The sequence below is a fragment of the Bos grunniens genome, chromosome 6 (assembly GCF_055505025.1).
Source record: "Bos grunniens cultivar Pamir isolate PY7600 chromosome 6, Bosgru_T2T1.0, whole genome shotgun sequence".
NCBI lineage: Eukaryota > Metazoa > Chordata > Mammalia > Artiodactyla > Bovidae > Bos > Bos grunniens.
This window is the reverse complement of record NC_141170.1, coordinates 72198774-72226060: the sequence shown is the minus strand read 5'-3', so window position 1 is coordinate 72226060 and position 27287 is coordinate 72198774. Positions and strand designations below refer to the sequence as shown.

Here is a 27287-nt window from a genome sequence, read left to right as displayed (position 1 = left end):
CCTCAAATTAAGCAGTAGCAGAGCAAACATCTTTAATAAAAAATGACTCCAGAGCCCGCTGACTCCCAGGACTTTGGTGGGGAAAGATGACTTGCTTTTGCTCTGATTCAGTTCAGTTCAGTCGCTCAGTCCTGTCCGACTCCTTGCTACCCCACAAAAACTGCAGCGGGCCAGCCCTCCCTGTCCATCACCAACTCCCAGAGTTTACTCTTAAACTCATGTCAGTGATGCCATCCAACCATCTCATCCTCTGTCGTCCCTTTGCTCTGATGGGTGGCTTTTAAAAATGTTAATAAATTAACAGTTCTTAGTTTTTGATTTTTCTACTCTGGATGCTTGACATCTTTTAGGAGGCTTCCTTCTTCCACTCAAGGAGAAAGATGTAATAAGGTTACCGCGTTCATTGAACTAGTTGAGTAATACTCCATGCCTTATTGGCTTATTGACTTTAGAAAGAAAGGATCTTGCTAACTAGTTACCTCCCTTTTTTATAGTGCTTTAATTTATTGATCAATTTGAAGCCCATGTTTATATGCGGAGGCGTCACTGATCAGATCCTGGGGCCATCACATAAGCAGTATCACTTTGGACATGTTTCCAAAGTTCTCAGGACATCGAGTCCCTTGCAAGCTAGTGTGGGGAGTCGGTGGGAAAACATAAAAAGAGTTGTTATGCAAAAGGGTTGCCACCAACGGAAACTCTTTGAATTTCTCTGAGGGGCTTAAACAGGATGAGCAAGTGAAGCAAGATCTCGTATGATGTTCAGTCAGTCCCCGATATTCCAGGGACAGGGAATAGAAGCTGAGAAATCCAGATCACAGGCGGACGGGATAAATTCCGTGCGTGGAATGAGTCGCAAGACTAAGCCCCGCTGGGTGAACCACAGGCTGGAGCGCCCCACTTCTCCACCTCCATCCCTGTTCTCGCTCCACGCCCACCCACAGCCCGCCAGCATCGGAACGTCATCGCCGGGCAGCCGGGTGCCGGGTCGCGCGGCCCAAGGCGTGGGAGCCGGAAGCCGAGCCATCAGGCGCGCGGCGTCCCGGAACCGCGGGAGCCTGAGAGCTCGAGCACCTGGGGAAAACCGGCAGGAGACAGCGGGCATGCGCGAGGCTGCCGGGCGGCGCAGGCGCGCTGGTGGCCTCGCGCGAGGGACTAGATCTGGTTCTCCGGGTTGGAGTGCTTGGGGGCGTCGTGGGTTGTCCTGGCTGCGGGGGAAGAAGGGGGAGAAAAAGGAGATGCGGTTGGAGCCGGACTCTTGAGACGGGCGGATTTGCTTCTATGATGGGGAAGGGCCGAGTGGACGGATCCTAGTGTGCGTCTGTGCTGGACGCACACTACAGAGTTAGGGATTTATCGGAAGATGAAATCAAACTGTTCTGCAAAGTGCGATGAGATTTTCCTAAGCCAGGAACACGCTCAGATTCACGCCCAGATCCTGGGGATAGTGCTCCTTCGGGGTGACTCTGTATCTGTGTGCCGGCACCGCGCGAAAGCTGTCCTGTTATTTCAGTCTCTTGTCACCAACGACTGCAGGGCTGGCTTTATTACATTACTCCTCAGTTTCCCTTCTGGAAACCTAAGACAGATAAAAGTTGTCTATAGGTCGCACAGCTGAAGTCATGGAGTTGCTCTTTCCACCAGGTTTGTCTCCAAAGCCCACCTGCTGCCTATTAGACGGTTGGAAGTCGTGAAGTGAAGTCGCTCAGTCGTGTCTTTGCGACCCCATGGACTGTAGCCTACCAGTTCATGGGATTTTCCAGGCAAGAGTCATGAATAGGTGATAATTAGACAAGAAAGACATTCTGTAAATAAGTGGTAAATCGTGAGGTTTGAACGTTAAAAGGTATAAATCAGGCTGTAGGAATAGGTAGGTGTCAGGGTAAAGGGGTCACAGTGGATTTTGAATAGAATTTGGCTGGAAGTAAGGAAAGGGAAAGCAGAAACTTGGAGGTGCAACCGGAAACCGGAAAAGAAAAGGAAAGAATTGCCTCAACTGAAACCTTGTGTTGGCTTGCAAATTATATCATCTGTAATTCTAGAGATTCTTCCAAAGCAGTGGACTATCTCTTTTCTGTACCTAGATTTATGCTAGATGCATAGTGCTAACTATTCCTCTGTTCAGCCAGAAGATGCATTACGGCCACCCATTTAACAGTCGGAAACTTTGGTACCCATCACAAAAATAATAGGAGATGGAGGGTTTCTTGCTGAACTCTGACCTGCCTTACAGAGGTCTCTTTAACGCTTGCAGGTTTTCTAACTCCGTAACTCTTTTGTGGCTCCAGTAAGAGGAATAAATAATCATAACTCCCAATCTAGTATCATCTCAGTGCCAACATCTATTTTTAAAGACAGGAAGAAGCCCATATCATCTTTGTTTAAAGAAGCTTGGAACCAGTGATTTGTTAATTTGTTCGTGGTTTCATACTGCTGTTATTGCTCTAACAGCTTGCTCTGCCCAATTTAACAACTGATTACTACCTTGTCTTAACCTCTCATTGTTTAATGGGTATAAATTTTATCTCCCAAGCGAGACTGTAAGATTCCCCAGGCAGGAACGGTGTTTTCTATCTTATATCTGAATACTGACTTTGACTTTGCCTTTCGTTCCCACTACTGAGCATACGCGAGGCACTCAGTTAATAATGAATGAAACGTTGCCTTCTGAAGAGCAGGAAACAAGCCTGTTATGTCTTTATATTTTGCTGGCCCTCTAGCAGAACTATCTCCTTTTGGAGGACATTCAGCAAGTATGTGACTTGACTGCTGTGCCTTTCAGCAGAGGAAATATAATCTCCCTGTTGCCCTATAAAGAATTGGCACCTAAACACCATGTTCCCAAGAAGTCTGTCAAGAAATCATTGTTGATAAATTGATTAGCCTCAGAGAAATTCTTAATTCCTTTCTGAAGTGTGCATCTGCTCTTCCACAGTGAAATTCATGGTCAGGCTGCCCAAGAAATTCTTTGGGAGACTGTGTAATTTGAGTATCTTCTTGATTGAGAAAATAAATAAACCAATAAAAACCCCAACCCAACAACGGAAACCCAATACCAAACAAGACCTTTGTGCTTAAGAACCTCATCTGCAAATCAAACAACTTCGTGCGGCTGGGGTGGGGGAAGGGTGCTGGGGGTGGGGGGAGGAGAGTGGGGCGGGGATGCGGGGGAGAGAGTTGGGGGAGCTGGGAGGGAGAGAGTAGGGGGTCGGCGCGGGGAGAGAGAGAGTGCATGTGTGTGTGTGTCTCGTGCTTCATTTGAGGTAGCAGAAGCCAAGAAAAATCTGAAACACCGTTTTTCTGTTAGCCTATTCAACTGACAGCAAAGACTCCATGGGGTGGGGGTTAGGGAGGCGATGAGTTCAGGTAATGTTTGAGCACAGGAGAGTCAGAGGCTAGACCAAATCCTTTTCAATATTTACATCCAGTGGCGCTAAATCTGGCCCTTTCTCCCATTTATTAGCTGTGGAAATTGGGAACATTTCTGAGCCGTAGTTTCCTCTTTTGTAAAATGGGCATGAAAACGATACCACCATTTAAATTTTGTCCTCACAATGTGTAAATTTGTAAAGCGCTCAGGATAGTCCCTGGCACACTAGTACTTAGCAAGAGCTTTAAGTAAGTAAAAGGCGATGACCTCGACTTCCACACTGCTAGCCTCCTGTAAACCCCACCTGTACCAAAATACTGGAGACGCCGCAGTTTCGGATTACAAGGTTTTCTGACCCACGCAATTATTTGTGTGCTGTCTGCTCGGCTAAAACTCGCTCAAACGATTTGGGATGTTGGTACTCTCCTCCTCGCCTCCATGGTTCCCGCTCCCAGTTCCTTGCCGTCTCTATCGCGGTGGGGGCGTGAACGGGGGAGGAGGACATGTGGGTCTTCCTCCCCACCCCCAATCTTCGCGGCTCTGCGAAAGCCTTGGAAACCACTCCGCGGCCCTCTTCCTCCCTGGAACGCCCCAGGGGCGGGGCTCGGGGGCCGCGCAGGCCCAGTGCAGCCGCTCCGCGCCTGCGCAGCGGAGCAGCTGAAGGAGGCGGGGGATTGGTATCCGAGCGAATGTGTGAGGGGAGGAGGCGTCCGGGCCGAGCGTGGTACTACGACGGGCGCGGGCCGGAGGGGGCGGGGGGATGCGCCGCGGCGGTGGCGGCGGCGGCGGCGCGGGCGCCGGGACTGGTGTTTGGAGGCGCCAGAGCAGCGGATCCCGGTCTCGCTGCCGCAGCAGCGCGGGTGTCGCGCGCGGCCTGAAGACGCCGTACCTTTTTGCTCCTCACCTTTTTTTTTTTTTTTTTAAATAACCGGAACCAATGAACGCAGCCGGGACCCAAGCTCCAGAGGCCGCCGGTGCCGACGGGACCAGACTGGCGCCCGGCAGGAGCTCGCGTCTGGGGTGGCGGGGGCGGCCCGAGGAATCACAGGCGGCGGCGGCGCCTCTCGAAGCGGGCGAGTGGCCGGCGGCCGGGGCGCTGCCGCGCTTTCCCCCCGCTCCTCCTCCTTCTCGTCCTCATCCCGCCACGACGTCTGGTCCGGCCTCGGGCTGGCTGCGGCGGCGGCTCTGGGCTCCGCTGCTGTTGCTCGGGCTGCTGGTGGCCGGCGCGGCGGACGGATGCGAGCTGGTGCCCAGACACCTCCCCGGACGGCGGGCGGCGGGCTCTGCTGCGGCGGCCGCCTCCCCTGCCGCGGCGGCGGCGGCGGGCGACAGCTCGGTGCTCATGACAGGTGAGGGCCCGGAGGGCGGCGGGCGGGGCTCTGCCTGGCACTGTGGGACCCCCATCTTCAGGAGGGGCCCGCGCCGCTCCCCGACGCCTGCAGTTCGACGGCCCGGGTCAGTGTGTGATGCCCGGACGCCAGCGCCCTGGTCGCTGCTGGGTCGCAGTCTCCTGCACTCCGGATGCCTTCCCTCTCCCCCCTGACACCCCGCCCTCGCCAGAGCCTCCCGACGGCATTCGCTTCCCCGCCCTTAAGTCTGCTCCCCGGTGTTCCACGCTGAGCAATGCAGTGGTTTCTCTTCCGTGCTGCAGAAAGAGCCAGCAGGGTCTGCAGGGTACTGGGCTGATTCTTTTTTTTTTTTTTTTGAAGCTGCTAGAAGTAGTCAGCCACAGCAATGCGGTATGGAGTTCGCCTCTGGTGCTGCTTTTGCAAAGGCAGCTGGCAGCGAGTCTCACCGGTTCAAAGCCCCGCTGAGCAAAATGTCCCAGGGGAGACTGCTAGAGCGGATTCTTTGAGAGCCATAATACCTAGTGGTATTAGTGGTTCCTTGTTAGTATGGCAAACCTCTAGTCTAATGTGGGTTTCTTTTCTTTTTTTTTTTCTTTTTGAGTGGGAGGAAGACCCTTTTGAAGGATGGATAGATAGTATTTGCCGGTGGGATCTTAACAGTGCAAAGAGTGCAGAAAGCTCAGCAGCTAACCAGCAAGATACCGAAAATTTACCAGTGCAGGATATTCGGTGCTTGTATTTGAGCAGCATAGTCCTTACAGACTGCAATAGCACCTTTTAGAAATATGGAACGTTCTTGAAATTTGCGAACATATATGGTGAGGTGAGGTACAAAATTAAATCCTTTAAAGCTTTCCTTTTTCGTGTGCTACTGATAGGTTGTGGTTTAAGTAATGATGTAAGGATCTTGAAATGCTTTCTTTTGGAAAAGTAATGGCGTTAAAGTGAGCTTTTTTGTGTGTGTGTGAACTTTATTTTTAAAAGTAATTTGTAGGTTTTATATATAATTGCAGGACTAAAAAGGAAACAGTCAAGTGTAACAATATGACCCATCATTAATTTAACCAAAGAGATAGTCGAACAGGCGTATGAAAGTTACTAACAGCTGCTGTGAGTGGTGCTCAGGAGGTAGAGTTCAGAGCAAAGCAGCTATTCTCTGGGTTCTATGACAGGATGTTTACTATTCTAAAGAGGAGGGTGTTGGTAAACTTTCCAAGCTCTTTGGAAGTTTTATGAAACATAATGATCGGAATATTTAACTTGCTTTCCCTAAAGCTTATCAGGCCCTTTAAATGGAACTTGAAACATTAGATCTCCATGGTTTGATAAAAAGATTACAGAATGGTCAGTATTAGGAGTGTAATAGAGTTTGAGTGAGAGAATAGATTGGATACTTTTATGCTTGAATAGTCTTAGTAATTATTAAGAAGGTAGCAAGATAAAACTAGAATGTGGAGTGTTAATGCCTCATGCAGGAAGGGAGGGGGTGAAACTCCTTGGGTTTCTAGAAGCTATAGGAGTGTGACTCTTAGTTTCTTGAGTAGAAAAGTTTGTTTAATAAATAATTGACTACTGTTTTATCAATATGTAGTTGGTAGAAAGGCATATGATTGAGAAAATTTAGAATTAACCGCTAATGTTGTGTGTCATGTAGATTACATCAGGAAAATTACTTAAGGTGGGATTTTATTTTAATAAGCAGTTAATAATCCTTCCTTTTGAAGACTTAAGTTCCTCTGAGTTATTTATGGCATTGTGAAAAAGGCAAGGTGATTTGTACTGGATGAAAAGTATGATATATCACATAAAATGAGTTTGAGTGGTAGTGCTTTAAGTTTACTAAAATAATATTAACCCTGAAATTTGTTTTTAATATCCTTTCCCTTTGTTAGAATATTAGTTTTGAAAAGTTGGACATTTCTGTTTAAACTTTAAGATAATCAAACTACACAATGCACAAGTTAAATTGTCATTTTAATAAGTATGTAAATACAGTCAACAGAACTGGTAGCTGGGAAAAGGTAAATTGAAAGTCCACAAGAAGGTTAGAGAATATTGAAAATTTCACTGGTTTATATGGTCTGTATGGGGCTCCTTCCTATTCTTCTGATTGTATGAATAGTGCTGTCTTTTATGGTTTCCGTTTGTAAATGTTGTGCTAAACTCAGAACATAATTATTGCTATTGTACACTTCAGGAAGTAGAACCATAGACTGAACCAAAAAAATACAGCATTATCATAATCTAGTCAGTGTTAATGGATAGAAATGGAGTAGAGAGTTTCAGTAGTAAAACTAAGTTTTATGTAACTTTTGAAAAGTGGAAAATTCTTGTAAGAATTTGGAGACAGTTGTTCTGTCTGACTCTGTATGAATGATGTCATGTAACAGTGAATTCTTAGTAGATCTGAAAATGACAATCAGAGTCACTATCTTCTTTTCCTCTTCAGATTAGTATTTTAAATACTTAGCTTTAGCAACACCATGAGTTTTTCTCTTACTAATAAAATCTAGAGAGCGTTCTATTCCACTGAAGTTTTCCTCTCAAGAGTTTTACTTTAGAGGTTTAGTGTATTTTGAGAATAAATTGCCTTTCAATCATCTATTGCATGCTGAGTTTTGAGTAAGCAGATGTTCTTTTAAAGAGACTGTGTGTGCACGTGTGCTCAGTTGCTTCAGTGGTGTCTGACTATTTGCAACCCCGTAGACTGTAGCCCACCAGGCTCTGCTGTCCATGGAATTTTCCAAGCAAAAGTACTGGAATAGGTTGCCATGTCCTCCTCCAGAGGATCTTCCCGACCCAGGGATCGAACCCCCATCTCCTGCTTTGCAGGCGGATTCTTTACTGCTGAGCCACTGGGGAAGCCCTTGAAAGAGAGAGACTATGTCAAATCATCAGGATAAACAGACCCATTGTCGTAAGAATATTGATTTTTCTTTTCTTTTTTTATATTACTGTTTTAGGATTTAGTGTGTGCAAATTTTTGATAAGATGAAACCATTAAATGTTTACAATGCTTTGTAGTAAGGGTTTAAGTTGTATATGTATATATGTATATGTGTATATGTATATACATATGTGTATATATATATGAATACATATGTATATATGTATATGTATATGTACACACATATAACTTAAACCCTTACTACAAAGCATTGTAAACATTTAATGGTTATGTATATAAGATTTTAATAATAATTTTAACTTAATAACTGGATGTATACTTAGGGTTCTTTGAAAGCAATTTTGAAATTTAAAGCAATTTAGGGATGCACTTGTTGATTATAATCTAAAGCAGTGCTTGAATAATTTAAAATATCATGTTTTTTTCTCTTTTGCCTAACAGATTCACAGTCAATGACTTGATGTCAATCAAGTCTGAGTGATGGATCTCATCCAGATATGGTCTCTGAGGAACAGTTTATGAAAGGGCATTGACAGAGGGCATATACATATATATATACACATATATGTATGTTTGTGTGTGCATAATGTACATACATAAACATATTGCATGTATATAGAACACAATTATTCTGGCAAAATATGCAGAACAATTGAAATATTAGAACATTTTCAGAGTCTTTTAAAACAAATTTTATCTTAAAAAAATTTGCATCTATCATTATTTTATGAATTAATGTAACCCTTTTTAGTGTTTATATAAAGGTTTTAACTGTAATACTTTTCACTAGTTTGGCATACTAGTAAAAATATAAAATTCATATTTTTAAACACGTCTTTTGGAAGTATTAACATTTCATTGAAAATGTAAAGTGTTCTTTTTTGAAAGTATAATACCATTTAGAAGAGCTACCACTACTTTCTAGTGTTAAACGTATCTGTATTGTAGGGCTTGCACTTAGATGAAAATACCTCACATGAGCATGATTGTCTTTGGGAAAACATTAAACTTCACTTTTTTCACCTTGCCTCCCTAACATTTACCCCAGCAAATGCTGTCACTTTTTTGAAAATTAGCAGTTGGCTTGAGTGTAGTGTGTGTGTATATATATATATTACTCTGAGTAATATTTTGTGAATTTACACGTGTCAGTGGTTTCATTGTGACAGTAGTTAAATTCATAGTGTAGCTCACATAGTAATAGAAAGTGTTTTTACTCCTTTCGTGAAGTTACTCTTTTTGGATTTAGGATTTCATGAAACCACCTTTTGATGGCTAGCTCTTCTGCTGTATCCTTTTTTTCCTTTCCCATGGTTAACATTTACCAATCCCTTTCTTTACTAGTCTTTGGCCATAGCTCTAGGTTGTTTTTTTCTTTTCCCTGATTGCAGAATTAAAGAATATACTCATATCCCTTTGATCTAGTGTATTCTGACCATTTAAGAATTGGTAGTAATATCATTGATCTGGAAACACTGCATCCCTTGGTGCTCTTTGAGAATACTGTGGCAGAACTGATTGGTCTCTGTTGGGAATCCCCTGGTACAGGAAAAACTCCGAGGGCCAGCTGGAATAGTTCAGGATTTAGCTTAATTTTAACAGTAGGAGGATCCACACAAAAATTGTTTAATTTGCTAAAGGCTTGCTTTGTGACTGGATACATGCTGATATTTTTAGATTAATTAAGACTTTGGAGTAACTATATCAAGCATTTTAGATATTGCCCTGCTCATTGATAATAATGCAGCATGGAACACTTTGTGTATATGGTAGCTAAAGTATGAACTCATTAAGCTAATGTTAAAATTAACAACTAATAATATGATTAGCTGATTAGCAAGCCATTTTTGATTTTTGCCAGAATTTGGACCTTACCTGATTAAGACCTACCTAGGAGATTACTTCGGAATTGATCAGATTTCATCAACCAAGCAATTATCAAGCATATGCAGAATATCACAGGGTCGCTAAGTCGTGCCCAATTCTTTTGCAGCTCCATGGACTGTAGCCCTCCAGGCTCCTCTATTAATGGCATTTCCCAGGCAAGAATACTGGAGTGGATTGCTATTTCCTTCTCCAGGGAATCTTCCTGACCCAGGAATTGAACCTGCGTCTCCTGAATTGGCATGTGGATTCTTTACCACTGAGCCACCAGGGAAGCCCACCAGGTAGTAGGAATGGGAAAAAATAGAAAAGAGAGTAAGACGTGGGTTTGCCCATTGGGAATAATACTATTATTTGGTGGTCAGTATTTTGCTGAGTGCTTTATGTATATCACTGTTTTTGATTGTGAAATTAATTCTGTTAGGTAATTGCTTTCTTCAAATAAAAGATGAGAAAATTGAAGCAGGATGATCTTAAGTAAGTAACTTGTCCAAAATCCCAGTAAGTAGCAGAGTTAGACATTGATGTGGGTTTCTCTGACTCCAGAGCTTTGTTTCTTAACTGATATGTTGTATGCATCATTATATACTCAAGTAGACATAATAATAGACTGTGATTAACTGTAACAGAACCCACTCCAGTGTTCTTTCCTGGAGAATCCCAGGGATCGGGGAGCCTGGTGGGCTGCTGTCTATGGGGTCACACAGAGTCGGACACGACTGAAGCGACTTAGCAGCAGCAGTAGCAGCAACTGTAACAGACTTCAAAATGTTGGAGAAAGTAAGGCTACTGGAGACTGTGCCTTGGAGCAGGGTTAGATTTGAGCTTGACCTTGATGTATTATAGATAGGACTTCTTGTGGAGATGAGTGAAAAGGCTTTCAAGAGGGAGGTGTATACAAGAATAACTAATAAGTGAAATAGTTTTCTTTAATGTTTAAGCATGACTCAGACAGTAAAGAATCTGCCTGTGATGCCGGAGACCCAGTCCTGGGTGGGGAAGATCCCATGGAGGAGGAAATGGCAACCTATTCCAGTATTCTTGCCTGAAAAATCCCATGGACAGAGGAGCCTGGTGGGCTACAGTCCATGGGATCGCAGAGTCAGACGCGAATGAGTGACTAAAACTGATAGGGTGTGTGTAGAATAGTAGAAATGCTGGGAGAAAGAAGGTTTGCCAAATTACCAAGGACTTTAATATTCCCTTACGTCAGGACTTCCCTGATAACTCAGTTGGTAAAGAATCCCCCTGCAATGCAAGAGATACCAGTTTAATTCCTGGGTTGGGAAGATCCACTGGAGAAGGAAAAGGCTACCCATTCCAGTATTCTTGGGCTTCCCTTGGTAAAAAACTCACCTGCAATACAGGAGACTGGGTTTGATCCCTGGGTTGGGAAAATCCCCTGGAGAACAGAAAGGCTATCCACTCCAGTATTCTGGCCTAGAGAATTCCATGGACGGTATAGTCCGTGGGGTCACAAAGAGTTGGACACAACTGAGCAACTTTCACTTAATATTCTCTAGTTTATTCCCTGGCTACTGAAATGTCAAGACATCTAAAACTGGGGTATGCAGCCATGTACGTGGGGAGTATGGAAAGCTGCAGGGAAGTTTTGATACATTTTCTTGGTATATTCATTTTACTAATATTTTGAAAACAAACATTAAATATTTAATAGTAATTTAAAACATTTAACAATACTAAACGTGTAGGTTATGGAAAAAATAGGTTTATTATAAATTTTGAGGTTGAACAAAAGGCTTAAAAATGTATCTTGAACTTTCAGAATGTTTTGTTCATGAACTGAGTTCTAAATCTATCATCTTGTCAGGGGTTGAGAAGCTCTGTGGTTTTTAAACATGGAAGTGAGATGACCTCAGTGTTTGAAAAGCTAAATATGGGTGGATGGAAGTGGGGAGATAAGAGAGATAAAGAGGCCAATTAGTAAGCTATATAGAAGTGGAGGTCTTGAGAGTTTAAATGATGCAGTGGCTATGAAAATGTTTAAAGGAAATTTTATAAAATTTAATGTTAGATTAGAAAGGAATCTATTTATAGGAGGTCTGAGAAATAAGTTACCTTTAATCTTTTAACTCCTAGAGCTTGTAGAATGATTTAAATTGGTACAAGTCCTTGAAAGTTGGGCAAGAAGAAACACTTGGTTGTAGAGGGTCTTCTTTATTTCAAATATGCCTTTATTTTTGTATATGATTGGAGTTATGTGTTGATTTCCTAAGTATTTATATGAAACTTTTTAGTATTCTGTATTTAGAAATGAATGTCTGTTCCTTAACAAAGGATATAGATTGAACTAACATTACAATGCTTCAGAGTTGGACCTACCCCTCCCCCCCCCCCCCCCCCCCCCCCCCCCCCCGCCACGCCACCCTTTGAATGAATAACAGTGCCTCAGAGTGCTGACATATTGTTTCAGAATTAATTTTTGAGTTTCATTGTGTGAATTACACATTTGATCACATGCCAAATCTAAATGATTTGTTTTTTTTCTGTATTCTTCCAGATCTTTATATTAGTAGGTATTAGCTATTCAATCCTTCTTGACACTTGCTAATCCTACCTTCAGCAACTATTCTTGACTGGTTTTACTGTTGCAGATTTAAGGGTGGTTCTCTCCTAAGCCTGAGTGCCCAGTCCTGTGTTCCTCTGGTCTAGCTGAACATTTCCTCCTCAGAGAACTTCATTACTAGGAAAGTTCTAAATTGGGGGTGGGGAACCCCAAGCCAATGATTGATTTGACTTTTGACTTTATTTCATTTGGCCCTTGAGGTGATACTGCACAGTTATCATAGTTGCAGTCCTGAGAGTAATTTCCTTTTCTGCTAGGCTTCATCAACCATCTGGTTGAAATGAAACAACTTTTAGGATTAAGACTAAGATTAGTTGTAGAACAGTGCCTTTTCAGTGTTTTCTTAAGATAGTGGCAACTTCCCCACCCCAGGACCAGGGAGCTAGAGTATGACAAAGAGAGTTTACTTGGACTGATTCATTTCAAAACCAAGTGCCTGTATCTGTCCCAGTATTTCTTTCTAATGAATTTGTGTTGTTGTGTTCTTCTGGATCTTAGCTTCTGTAATTTGCAATTTACTTTTTTCCTCTAGTCATTTTCACTTTCTGTACCTCTCTTTGATTTCCCTAAATGTGACATTATATGGAACTGAAAATGTTGAAGACATTTTACAGAATTAAATAAAATTAAAATTTAAAACTATTTGAATTGACTATCTTATGTTTAATTAAAAAATACTGAGAAACCTCATCACAAACCCCCACATTAATAAAGATGATTCATAATTGTTTTTTAAGCTATTCTCAATAATTGAAAAGGTTTTTAAATCCTGATTTGATTTTTTTCCCCTGCTATTCACAATGTACATGTTATTGCACTCATGTTTTCTTTACACTGTTGTTTTTCTTTCCTTTCAAAAATATACGATGTTGTGTAATAGATAATCTTAGTTCCCCTCCTTTTTTATTCCTCTTCTCCAGCAATAAATCTTTTAACTTTTCCATTCGTGACAAATACATTATTTTCCCCATGTTTTCCTGTTCTCTGTCATCTTCAGCTGTTTCTACTTTGTCACACAACTTCAGGCTATATTAATCCTTGATGTTTCCTCCTTCTGTGTTTCTGGGTCTAAATTAAAAAAAGAAAACAAAAGACTACTCGAAATCTTTGTCCAACTGTGGTATAGGTATGCTTTGCTGTTTCTTGGCTGCTGTGAATGTAGGATCCTAGATCCCTGATGAGCGATGGTACCCTCATGCCTTGGAAGCACGAGGTCTTAACCACTGGACTGCCAGGGAACTCCCCTCCTTTGCTGTTTCTTGAATTTGCTTTTTAAAATATACCTTGTGCTATGCATCCAGTGTTTGGTTCTAGTTCTGTCAAAATGGATTCTGAAAAAACCCATAGAGGCTAAAAATGAGAAAATCAGATTTCAGTGAATGTGTGTGTTCACGTAAGTTTTGAACATTTTTAAGTGACTGTTTTGTGCCAGACATGATACAAAGAACTGGGGATATAAAATTTGACCATTTTTATTGTTGCAAAAACAATGTAAACTTGAAAATTGCCAAAGTGTTGCATAATTTTAAAAAAATGTTATAAATGTTATATCATTCTTTAAAATTGAGGTATAGATGTACAATAGTATATAAGTTTCAGGTGTACAGCACAGTGATTCACAATTTTTAAAGGTTATACTCCATTTATAGTTACTGTAAAATATTAACTATGTTCCCTTTGTATCCTTGTAGCTTATTTACTTTATGCCTAGTAGTGTGTACCTCTTAATTCCTCACCCCTTTCTTGCCCCTCCCCACTTCTGTCTCCCCATTGGTAACCATTAGTTCTCTATATCTGTGAGTCTGCTGCTTTTTTTTTTTTGTAATATTCACTAGTTTGTTTTGTTTTTTAAAATTCCACAAATAAGTGATACCATACAGTATTTGTCTTTCTCTGTCTGACTTATTTCACTTAGCATAATACCCTCCAAGTGGCAAAATTTTGTTCTTTTTTGTGGCTGAGTAGTATTCCGGTATGTATGTATGTTTGTGTGTGTGTGTATACATGCCACATCTTCTTTATTCATTCATCTGTTGGTGGACACTTAAGTTGCTTCATATCTTGACAATTGTAAATAATGCTGCTGTGAACATTGGGGTGGATATATCTATTTGAATTAGTGGTTTTTTTTTTTTTTTTTAAATGTATATAGGTGTGAAATTCCTAGATCATATGGTAGTTCTAGTTTTAGTTTCTGAAAAATCTCCATACTGTTTTCTACAGTACCCGCACCAGTGTGCATTCCCACCAACAGTGTAAGAGGGTTCCCTTTTCTCCACATCCTTGCCAGCATTTGTTATTTGTATTCTTTTTGATGATAGCCATTCTTAATAGATACCTCATTCATAATGAGGTGATATCTCATTATAGCTTTAATTTGCATTTCTCTGATGATTAATGATGTTGAGGATCTTGCCATATGCCCATTGGCCATCTGCCTGTCTTCTGAAAGAATGTCTATTCAGGTCTTCTGCCTGTTTTTTAATTGGGTTGTTTGCTTTCTTGATATTGAGTTTTATGAGCTGTTTATATTGGATGTTCACCCATTATTGGTCATAGCATTTGCAGATATTTTCTCTCATTTAGTAGGTTGTCTTTTTCTTTAGTTGATGGTTTCCTTTTTTGGGCAAAAGCTTTTAAGTTTAGTTTGGAACCATTTGATTATTTTTGGTTTTATTTCTTTTGCTTTAGAGGACAGAGCCAGAAATTATTGCTATAATTTATGACAAATTCTTCTAGGAATTTTATGATTCCTGGTCATACACTTTGATCTTTAATCTACTTTGAATTTATTTTGTATATGGTGTTAGGGAATGTTCCAATTTCAGTCTTTTCGCTTGTAGCTGTCTGGTTTTCCTAGCACCACTTATTGTAGAGACTGTCTTTTCTCTCTTGCGTGTTCTTGCCTCCTTTGTTGTAGATTGACCATAAGTGTGTGGATTTATTTCTGGACTCCCAGTTCTGTTTAGTTGATCTGTGTGTCTGTTTTTAATGCCAGTACCATACTGTTTTGGTTACTATAGCTCTGTAGTATAATCTGAAGTCAGATTCCTCTAGCTCTGTTCTTTCTCAAGATTGTTTTGTCTATTTGGGATCTTTTATATGTCCATACACATTTTAAAACTACTTGTTCTAATTCTGTGAAAAATGCCTTTGGTGTCTTGATAGAGATTGCAGTGAATTTGTAGATTGCCTTGGGTAGTATAGTCATTTTAATAGTATTAATTCATCTAATCTAATCCATGAACACAGTGTATCTTACCATTTATTTGTGTTGTCTTCAGTTTTCTTTCATCAGTCTCTCACAGTTTTTTGAGTACAATTCTTTTACTTCCACGGGTAGATTTCATCCTAGGTATTTTATTTTTTTGATGCTATTGTGAATGGGATTGCCTCCTTAATTTCTCTTTCTGATAGTGTTTTGTTAGTCTGTAGAAATGCAACAGATGTCTATTTGTTTTTTAAAAGGAAATGACTATATATACTAGCTTATTTAGTAGCATGCCTGTATTTATTAAAAATATCAGAATATTTGTTACAGGTGTCTGTTATACATTTGCAGTATTAAGAATAAGTCTCCCCTTTCTTTGGGAAAAGTTATATAAAAATAAATGTTCTTTTTTGTTTACTCTTTTTTGTGTTACTTTTATCCTTTATTAACAAAGAAACTAAAAATTGCAAGCAAACAAAAAGCTTCAGTGAGTTTTATGTGCTACTCACCAAGGATTAATAAACTATCAATCCTTCCTGTTTTTCCAGGAGGGGATATACCCACTGAAAAAGTGATGCTCCACTGTGATGGAGGTATTTGAACATTCGGCTATGTACTATATTTAATAGAATTACAAAGATGGAGTTCCTAACTTTGATTTGGTGAGGTGAGTTATTAATGAAGGTGTTCCTGCTTCTCCACAGTAGAGGTATACCCTTACTGAGAATATATGAGAGTTTACCAGATAGGGAAATTTACAGTGGTGTGAGAGGCATAAGCTGGTGGAGGGGGAAATGACTCTGGTCATGAACATTGGCATTTGAGAATGCTACATGGAGCTTGTGAATTACCAGATACCCAAGATGGCAGAGTCAGTTGTGAGCCAGCTTGTAGTGTATCAACATTTGTATTTGAATGTGAGATTTAAATTTATACCTGGCATTTGTGTATTTTATCTCACTTAAACTTTACAGAAGCCTTGTGAAATTATGGTCTTCTCTATGATAATTATTCCACATAATGGAGAGATTTAGGATTGCTGTCCAATAGTTTATACATTAAAAATCCTCCAGTGTGAAGGATTTTTATGATAAAGCCCAGGGTGTGATTAGAAGTGAATTAGAAAATGAGGCTGGAGAAGTAGTAGAATTAAACTTTTTGATTAATGTTAAATTCTAGATCTTTATTGTTTGAGGAATTTTATAAATTCCTTCTTCATTTATGTTTTGTTCGGTTCGGTTCAGTCACTGAGTCATGTCCAACTCTTTGCAACCCCATGAACTGCAGCACGCCAGGCTTCCTTGTCCATCACCAACTCCCAGAGCCTACTCAAACTCATGTCCATTGCGTTGGTGATGCCATCCAACCATCTCTTCCTCTGTTGCCCCCCTTCTCCCTTCTCTTCCTGCCTTCAGTCTTTCTCAGCATCAGGGTCTTTTCCAATGAGTTGGTTCTTCTCATCAGGTGGCCAAAGTATTGGAGTTTGAGCTTCAGCATCATTCCTTCCAAAGAACATTTGGGACTGATTTCTGTTAGGATAGCTTCCCTGGTGGCTCAGACGGTAAAGCGTCTGTCTACAATGCGGGAGACCCGGGTTTGATCCCTGGGTTGGGAAGATCCCCTGGAGAATGAAATGGCAATCCACTCCAGGACTATTGACTGGAAAATCCCATGGACATAGGAGCCTGGTAGGCTACAGACCATGGGGTTGCAAAGAGTCGGACACGACTGAGTGACTTCACTCACACTTTCCTTTAGGATAGACTGGTTGGATCTCCTTGTAGTCCAAGGAACTCTCAAGAGTCTTCTCCAACACCACAGTTAAAAAGCATCCATTCTTTGGCGCTCAGCTTTCTTTATAGTCCAACTCTCTTCTATACATGACTACTGGAAAAACCATAACTTTGACTAGATGGACCTTTGTTGGTAAAGTAATGTCTCTGCTTTTTAATATGCTGTCTAAGTCGGTGATAGCTTTTCTTCCAAGGAGCAAGCATCTTTTCATTTCATGGTTGCAGTCACCATCTGCAGTGATTCTGGAGCCCCCCAAAATAGTCTGTCACTGTTTCCATTGTTTCCCCATCTATTTGCCATGAAGTGATGGGACTGGATGCCATGATCTTAGTTTTCTGAATGTTGAGTTTTAAGCCAATTTTTTCATTCTCCTGTTTCACTTTCATCAAGAGGCTCTTTAGTTCTTCTTCGCTTTCTGCCATAAGGGTCGTGTCACCTGCATATCTGAGGTTATTGATATTTCTCCTGGCAATCTTGATTCCAGCTTGTGCTTCATCCAGCCCAGCATTTTGCATGATGTACTTTGCGTATAAGTTAAATAAACAGAGTGACAATATACAGCCTTGACGTACTCCTTTTCTGATTTGGAATCAGTCTGTTGTTCCATGTCCAGTTCTAACTTGCTTCTTGACCTGCATACAGATTTCTCAGGAGGCAGGTCAGGAGGTCTGGTATTCCCATCTCTTGAAAAGTTTTCCAGTTTATTGTGATCCACACAGTCAAAGGCTTTGGCGTTATCTTTGGTAAATAACCAATTTTTCCTTCCTTAAAGTTTTGCTATTAAATATTCTGAGCTCTTAAAAATGCTCATTTAAAATGTACATTTCTGGGGCTTAAGACAAACAACTTTAAAAAAAATTGGTATTCTCAATAAGTGGGTAATTCCTGTTTGTGCTTTGTTTTCATGGCTATTTAAGGATGAAATGTAATTTTTAAGAAACATAGCATTTTATATCTTGAATTTTTATTTGGGCCATAAGTCAGTTCCAGCTTTTGTGAAGAGTAATTAAGAGCATAGTCTCTAGACTACAGCATGATTTCCTGGGCTTGAGTCCCAGACTGACAGTGGTATTGTAATTTAGGGTAGATGGTTTAACCTATTAGTACCTAAATTTCCTTATCTCTAAAATGGGTTTTCAAGTACAAATGAGTTAATCTATGTAGAAGAATGCTTAGAGTATGGCAAGTGTAAGTGTTCAGTTATTGTTGATTTTTTTTTTAATCAATAGAGATGTAGGAAAGTTGTAGAAATGTGCAGTGATATATTACATATTGTTAAGATGTTTTACATACATTTAGAAAAGTAAGAAGACATAATTTGAGTCACTTCTGTAATCTCAACAACCATTAGCGGCCTGTTGTTGTTCCATCGCTAAGTCATGTCCAACTCTGCAACCCCGTGAACTGCAGCATGCCGGGCTTCTTGTCCTTCATGGCCTGAGATTAGTTAAAACTTTGTCTAAATAGAAAACTAAGTATAGACAGAGATTGAGGAGTACTATGGTATTTTTAAGAAGTTGGTTGTATTGTTAACTTGAGTTGTTCTTTACCTTTATTTTATATAATTAAAAGATGCATGTAACAGCTGAAATATTAGTCTTAAAAATCTTAAATTTCCGAGTGTAAAGATTTATTACAGGAAATTCAGAGCATGTTGAAAATTATAGTTAATGTATCTACCTCAATAACTAGAAATAATAATTGTAGCATCAGTTACACCCTTTTAAAGATCTGTATGTATGTTTAATAACAGGCTCATAGAATGATTTTTTCCTTAATGTGGAATTAATAAGTATTTAAATGTTAAGTATACAACAGGCATATGATAAATATTAGGGACATAATGATGAACAAGACTGATGAGGTCCTTGTCCTGATGGAGCCTGCATTTTGTTTGGGAAGATAGGGGGAAAAAATAGTTAATTAGAAATGCCATCAAGGAATGAAAGAGACAGAAGACAGAAAATAATGTGGATGGTGTGGGGACACCTATTAATTTAGGTAAGCTGGTTAGGGAAGGCTTCTGAGAAGGTCACATTTAAGGTGACATCTGAAGGATGATGGAGAGCCAAGACTGTGAAGGATTAGGGATGAGCATTCCGCACAAGGGCAATAGAATGGACAAAGACCTTGAGGCAAGAAAGGATCTGAATTGTCTGAAGTGAGAGAGTATTATTTTGACTGAGCATCTTGAAGGGAGGAGGAGAGTAGCGTGTGATCTGGCTGTATAAGCAAGAAGCACCAGATGGTACAGAGCCTCATAGACCTTGTTTGAAGTTTATCAGTGGGTGATAGGAAGCAGCTGAAGGATTTTAAGAGTTAAGTGATAGGATTTATTTTTGTTTGGCCTGATGTGTGTGTATTTTATACTGTGAAAAGAATGCTTCACATAAAATTTGTCGTCTTAACCGTTTTTAAGTGTACAGTTGAGAAGTGTTAAATACATTTACTACCATTCTACCTATTTCTGTGAATTTGACTACTTTTGATAGGCCCTGTAAGTGAAATTATGTAGTATTTGTCTTACTGTGACTAGCTTATGTCACTTAAAATAGGGTCCTCACGGTTCGTTCTTTTTGTATATAATACAGAATTTTCTTTAATCTGAAGGCTGAATAATATTCCAGCGTATGTTTATACTGCACTTTCTTTTTTTTTTATACTGCACTTTCTAAAAAGAGATTTATTTTATTTTTTGGCTGTGGGTGGGTCGTCATTGCTGCACATGGGCTTTCTCTAGATGCGGCCCGCGGGGGCTACTCTTCACTGGGGTGTGCGTGCTTCTCTTGTTGGGGAGCATGGGCTGTATGTGCCTGGCTTCAGTAGCTACAGTGTGTGGGATCAGTAGTTGGCGGCTTGTGGGCTTAGTGCTCTGTGGCATGTAGGATCTTCCTGGGTTAGGGATTGAACTGGTGTCCCTTGCATTGCAAGGTGAATTCTTATCCAGAGAAGCCCTCTACTGCGTGTTTTTTTTTTTAATGTCCTTTCATCTGTTGGTTTTACCTCTTGGCTATTATGAATAGTGCTGTTCTGAATGTTGGTATGCAAATACCTCTTTGAGACTCTGGTTTCAATTTTTTTGGATGTGTGTATATATATACATAAATATATATATATGTATATATTAGTGTTTTGAGGAAACTAAACTTTTTTTCGTTTCTATGGTGGTTTCTTTTTGTTTGTACTCTTTTCTATGGTGGTTGGACCATTTTACAATCCTAGCAGCAGAGCATGTGTTCAGTTGCTCCATGATTTATATTTTAAAGATTTCTTTGGCTGCTCTTCGGGGAATGAATTGTTGGGAGCAGGAGTGTCCACAGGGAGATTGACTAGGAGAGTAATTATTAGAGTCCATTTGAGAGTTAATAAAGGCCTGGAATAGGATGATAGGAGAAAAGGGTTCATGAGATATTTTGGAACTAGAATTGATTTGACTTGGTGATGGATTGGAAAGCAGGGATAACTGTTAGATTGGTAGCTTCAATATCCGAAATGCTAATGCAGGTAGAAAAGTTCCCCAGAGCCCTCAACGTATTTCTTCTCATGCCTCATAGGTCAGGCCTGGGTTATTGGACAATGGAAATAGGATTTCCTTTGTTTAGAACAATCAGGATTCATTGTCCCTGGGCTAGGCGAGTGGCCCACCTTCCTGAGCACATTGCTGGCCCATATTTGAACAAAATGGAGGTTGTCTTAGGAAGGAAGAAGAGAGGGAGTGACACATAAGTAATTAGCTTTGTGAGTTTTGGGGAAGCCTCTTGACCTCTTTGCTCCATTTGTAAAATGGGAGTATAACTATCTCACAGAGATGTTTTGAAGACTAAATAAATGGTGTATTTGAAATGTTTAACACGGAGTAAATTCTCAACAAACATCATTTTCTTTATGTGATTCTTCCTCCCACCCCCACCATCTTGTTTTGGACTTTGTTATTTCCTTAAATTATCCTACTGTTTTTTGATCAGCCAAACTCAAATTCTTAGAATTACATTTCACCTTTCCCCCACTCCTTTCGTTCTTATTGCTACCACAGTGGTTCTGAACTAAATCGTTTGTGTTAGAGGAGGGAATAATCTTATAACTCATCTTGTATTCTCTTATATTCTAGTTTCATTCATAAAACTTATTATTATTTTTGGTTATACCAAATTAAGTTTAAACGTTTTGAAATTCATAGTGGACACAAACTCCTCCTGATCTTCTGCACGTTATAAATATACGCCACCAAAATTAGGCTAATTCTTGTTCTTTGAAACACATCGTTATTTCCTCCTTTATTCTTTTCCTTACACATTTCCCTCATGCTAGAGTGTCCTCTCAGTCTCTCAAGGTCCATTTTAAATGTTGTGTATTCAGTCAGTAAATATTACAATATTCTGTGTTCAGTGCACTGTTTTAAGAGTTGGAGATACAGTGGTAGGCAAAAATTGACGTGGTTCCTGCTCTTCTGCGTTTATTTAGTCATAAAGTATTTTCAGAGTCATCGTCAATTTGAAGACATGACTTCTACCTTCAAACTTTGTTAGCATTCTTTATACCCTTCTTATTGCAATTCTTGCAGGCAATATCTGTCTGCTTACATTGTGTTAGAGTGGTTTTTCTTTCTTTTTTACTCAGTTGAGAGGCATCTGTTCTGGTATCTTTCTCTTAAAAGTTGTATCATAGTCTTGTAAATGCTTTTTGACTTGAAGCTTTGTCTTTGTAATCTGTTATAGTTGATTCTTTACATCTGTATAGTGATTTATGGTTTATAAATATCACTTTGCTACATTGTGGTCTAACACTTTAAAATATATGCATAGTTTGGAATACTGTATGATTTAATCATTGACACCTGATCTAACATGTATTTGTTGATATTGAAAGTTTTGTGTATCAGGTATTTTTGGGCAGAATTATAGCACATCTTTATTTATGCCTGTAATTTCTAGTGGAAAAACGTTAACAGGATTAACTTTGCTTTTCACTTTAAAAAACTGAGCAGTTATAATTAATATGTTACTCAGTTGTCTTAACACTTGAACTCTTTAATTGATAATTTCACATCTTTTTGAAAGTGTTTAGGGGAATTAAAATGATGTGGTTATTAAAAGGAATGGAATTTATTCAGTTTATAATCTTACAGACTTTAAAAACTTTTAAAAAGTGCTGATTAGTATGAAATTAAGAGTAGTAAAGTCAGTAAGTATTCGGCAGGGACTTACAGTGTGTTACTTAATTGGGGAGCATATTCAGCAGATGTTTGAATGCCTACTTCAAACTACTAGACATGTTTTACATGCCAGAGGAGTATAGAAAATAAACAAATGAAGTCTCTGGTCTCATGATTTCACTTGTCATGAAGCTGTAGTTTCGCTGTGTACAGTATCTGATCCTTGAACAGATTGACATTTTCCTCATTTTGTGATTGCCACTGATCCCAGTGTTCACTGGTTTCCACACTCCTTTGTAATCGAAGCTGGGTGGCACATTGATTTTATTTGTGCTCATTTATAATATCAGTTATACAAGTCATAATAAATCTCTTTGAGTTTTATGCAAAGCATGTATAAATATATGTTTTCTGAAGTCTAATATAATATAATAGATCTAGAACTGGAATTAAAAATCTATTAATTCCTGGTTCTGTGTTTTTTTTTGCCATATGCCATATCATATTTCTTTATGGGACCTATTTTTTCTCATTGTCCTTGGCTCTCCCCACCCTCCATCCCTCTGCTCCCTCCTGCTACAGTGCACCCCTTGCTTGATGCTGCCTCCTCTGCCTGACTTGCCCCCAGTTGCTCTCTTCGTGCCTGCTCCTGCCCTCAGCTCATGCTTCTGCCTTGTTTAAAGGTGTGTACTAACTTCACTCTTGATGCCTCCTTGGGAGCCTTTTTCTGGGTAGTGCCAACTGTGTGTAAGCCTCAGGGCATCCACTTTTCTGAGCCTATCTTTGTCAATTTTTGTGTTTTTATTTGCAGCTCTTGGAGTTTACTTATAGATCTTTTTTTTTTTTTTTAAAGCTTGCATTAAGCTTTTTTTGTATTTGTATGTTTGTCACCATTTGTAAAATCTTAAAAATAACCAAAACAAAAATTCTTAACGTGTATTTTAAAAATTTTACGTTTTAAAACTTTTAACCCCTAGAAACATGTAGATATGTTGGCCCTTTGAATTTAGTCGAAACACATATGAACATCTCTGAAGTTTTTTAAACTTGTTTATAAAATTATCAACTGGCTTTTATAGTGTATTAAAATTTAGTTTTACATTTTGAAGTCTAAAAATTTTGTTTTTAGGTAGGTGGCTGGTGATTATGATATATTCATCATAAGCCTTGAATATTGAACTGTTAGTAATTAGGACTTTTTTCTTCATATTCTAGATTAGTAAAGGGATAAAAAATTGTTATATTCTAGGACCTCTAATTTATAATGAAATGACATGGGAATAGACTCTGCTTAGGAAATAAAAGATAAGTCATTTTTTGTCTTTAGTCAGTGTTTCAAGATTTCCAGATAAATAGCAGCTGCTTTTGGTTAAATACAAATTCCAAAGCAAGACATGGTATGTTTATAGATAATTCTTTTCTAATGATGCTGAAGATGGTCCTGAGAAGTCTTAACCCTAGCACAATTTGAAATTGAAGAACTAAAATCTTATAGGAAAAGTGGGCTTTGAAGTGAGGATCAATAGACACGTCAAAGTCTATTAGTATTTATGTTTGCTGAAAGAAAATACCGTAGTGAAGAGTCATTGCATGTTCTGACTTGGTAATTGAGGAAAGTGTCTTCCTTGGAGGCTCAGATGGTAAAGCCTCTGCCTACAATGCGGGAGATGCAGGTTCGATCCCTGGGTCGGGAAGATCTCCTGGAGAAGGAAATGGCAACCCACTCTAGTACTCTTGCTTGGAAAATCGCATGGACGGAGGAGCCTGGTACGCTACAGTCCATGGGGTCGCAGAGTCAGACACGACTGAGCAATTGTCTTGAACACCTTGAATTTCCATTTATCATCTTTTCATTATGAGGAAGGGTTCAGAATTTCCTTCTGTAGCTTGTGAGGTGCTTGAAAACTCATTTTAAGTTATAGTAGACTATCTGGTAGTTTGTGTCACTAGTTGAGCTGGGTGTGGCTTTCAATGTCACCTTCAGTGCACCACAGACCTGAAATTTCCCCAGTGGAGTATTGCTGTTACTTGGTGTTCTGTGTGGCCTGAATAATGTTCCTGCTTCACTGGCAACTGTCTGCAGCACGACTGTGCTGTAGAGGGGGCCCTCTGTGTGTGCTGGGTTTGCGGTAGGAATGGAGGAATTCTTGATTCTCCTGAGGGCCCTTCAGCTTTAGGTAGGGCTTGTGAGCCTGGGCCTTGGTAGTGGGTCTTTCTAAGTCTTCTCCCCTTTCTCCTAGTGGAAGCTAAACTCTGCCTTGTGTCTGAGGGAGTACTTAGGCTAGAGAGAGCTTCCTGTCTTTTGCCCAGTGGTAGCTTACTGCTTGGTTGCAGCATGGGATCCTGGGCCAAGTGGGTTTCTTGTCTTTCTCCTAAGGTAGTGGGATTTTACTACTGCTCTGTCTTAGGAGCAGTGAATCTGCCTGGGCCCTGGGGATGGGAGGATTTCTCAACTATCCTGCTGGTAGATACCTACTTCTCCCAGTCTATGCTTCTCTCTCAGACTCTGACCAATAGTGGTTTTTGGTATATGTATCTGTGCATCTGTGCTAATTCTTTGCTTCCAGGTTTTGGATTCTGTTCTCTTATCCTGGTACTCACTTGTCTTCCCTCTCTATGTCCTGACTTCCTATTGATAATTTTTTGCTGTCCAGACCCTCATGGTCTAACTAAATTCCTAGTCTTGTGCTTCCTCTGCAGTGTCTTCAGGTTGAGTCATCAACATTACTGAAGTACTTACTGAAAAGCCAGGAAATGTTTCAGTTAATTTTGTGATTCAGAAATTGCCAGTTATTCTATAGTTAATCCACTTGACTGTGTATTATACTTAGCCCTCTGGACCTTGGACTTTTGTGTAATTTGTACCAAAAAGTCTCTAATGAGGATTCCATCCATTCTCCTTAGTTGATTTCACAATCTAACAGTTGTTACAGGTTTTATTCTTCATTGCTCACCTGTGGTATAGAGTGTATGGTTTTGTAGAGTTTGAGTCAGATGACCTGGGTTTAAATTCCTGTTTCACCATTTCTTTTATCTGCCTGTCTGTCTATCTATAAAATATTTATTGACTACCTTCTTTATTCTGGGTGCAGAGTCATTACTGTGACTTCTGGCAACTTTAACTTATTGAGCATAGTCATTATGTTAAGTGCTTTTTATAGGTTCACATTTAATTTTCCAACAGCTCTATAACAGCAGTAGTTTTTTTTTTTTTTTGTAGTAGTAGTAATTATTTGAGGATTTTTTTTGTAGTAGTAGTAGTAATTATTTGAGGAAATATTGAGTAATTAATTTTAGGAAACTCAAGGCTCAAATAGTTAAGAATCATGCCTACTGCCTCTGGATAGTAAGAGAAAGCAAACCTTCCACAAACATTAGTAATGTTTATCTGATGGAGTCTTTCATAATATACTTAACTCTTCCTCTATTAGAAACACGCTGTTAAGTTTTAGTTTTGTAAATAATGATTCAGCCAGACTTCTAGGAGCTGTACTTGATTGTTCTGATTTCTCATTTCCCACATCCTGACCATCTGTCAGTAATACTATGGGTTCTGACTACCCACATAAGTTTTGAGTTTCTCCACTTTTCTCTGTTCCCGTTGCCGTCACTCTAGTCCAGGCCATCATTACCCCTTGCTGGGGTTCCTGCAGTAGCTTCCTAACTTCTGGTTATTGCTCTTAACCTTCGACAGTCTCTCCTCTCTGAAGCCTATAAAAATGCACATAAGATCATTTCCTTCCCATTTCAGTGGCTTTCCTTTGCAATTACAATAAAATAGCAACTTTTTACCCTGGCCTGTAAATCCCTGCTTGTTCTGATTTCCTTTCTGCTGCTAAATATGCCAAACTCTTTCCCTGTTTCTGAGTCTTAGTACTTGAGGTTTTCTGCCTGTTGCTCATCAGCTTTTTTTTTTTAAGTTTTATTTTAATTGGAGGCTAATTACAATATTGTAGTGGTTTTTGCCATACATTGACAGTCAGCCACGGGCGCACATGTGTTCCCCATCCAGAACCCCTCCTCCCCATCCCATCCCCCAGGGTCATCAGTGCACCAGCCCTGAACACCCTGTCTCAGGCATCCAACCTGGATCATCAGCTTTTTGCATGGCTGACTTTAGTGTTTTGTTTTGTTTCTTTTTCGGTGACCACCTGTAGGATCAGCCTGTTTCCTTCCTCTCTTCAGTATATACACAAATCACTTAATAGTTTGATACACTTATAACTAGAAATTATATCTTAATATATTTATTAATTTGCAGTCTGTACTTGCCGATAGAAATGTAAGTTTCTAAAGAATTGGACCCTTGTCTGTCTTATTTGTATCCTAAGTAATGTCTAGTATGTTGTCGGTAATCTATAAAACTTTCTGGATGATGAATGTCATGATTCATGCCTTTTGTGCATAAGTCTTTTTCTGTATTTTGATCTTTTCCCTTTCTGACGCTAGAAAGCCAAAGTAGAATTAAGCTAAGGGAAATGTTTAATGTATTTTTGTAACTGTATATGCTAATTTAAACATTCAGTAATAATTTCCTTTCTGTTTAGATCTTATGATACTTAAAATGGGTGCTGTATTATCTCAGTTTTCATTCTTCCTTTATACAGTTTTTTTATTATGAACTTGAGACAAGTGTAGCAAAGAAAATAAATTTCACGCTCAGAACCACTTTGTTACTGTTCTTTTTAAATGTACGCAGTTACATTTATATATATATAGTTGCAATTCTTTTAGATGCAATTTTGCATCTTGCTTTTAAAAGTCTAACATATTCTGAGCTTTTCCTAACTGTTAAATGAAATAGAAGATATATTTGCTTGTTCTTATTGTCGGATAGTTTCCCATTTTTAAGTAGACTCTCTTCAGTTTTTCCATTAAATATATTGTTACAAACATTTATGTGCATAAAGCATTTTGGCATTTTGGGTATTAAGGGTGAGTTCCCAAAGGCATACTATTAGATTAAAAGGTATGAATGTTTTAAGATTTAAAAAATATATATTACTGGCAGTAATTACTGGCATATTTTTGC

The 27287-nt window shown here is 39.5% G+C and overlaps 1 protein-coding gene across 3 annotated transcripts in view; it reads left to right on the top strand.

The window, feature by feature from the left end:
- The first annotated feature begins 4129 nt into the window (after positions 1-4129).
- STIM2 (stromal interaction molecule 2) overlaps positions 4130-27287 on the top strand; it is a 181696-nt gene continuing 158538 nt past the window's right edge. Inside the window, exon 1 of one of the 3 annotated variants that reach the window (XM_086407756.1) lies at positions 4130-4719. In XM_086407756.1, the coding sequence (XP_086263882.1) occupies positions 4308-4719 (412 nt within the window). In that variant the 5' untranslated portion in view covers positions 4130-4307. Of the gene's footprint in view, positions 4720-26514; positions 26538-27287 lie in introns of those variants that run through there. The other 2 variants (XM_086407755.1, XM_086407758.1) reach the window with 2 other exon arrangements.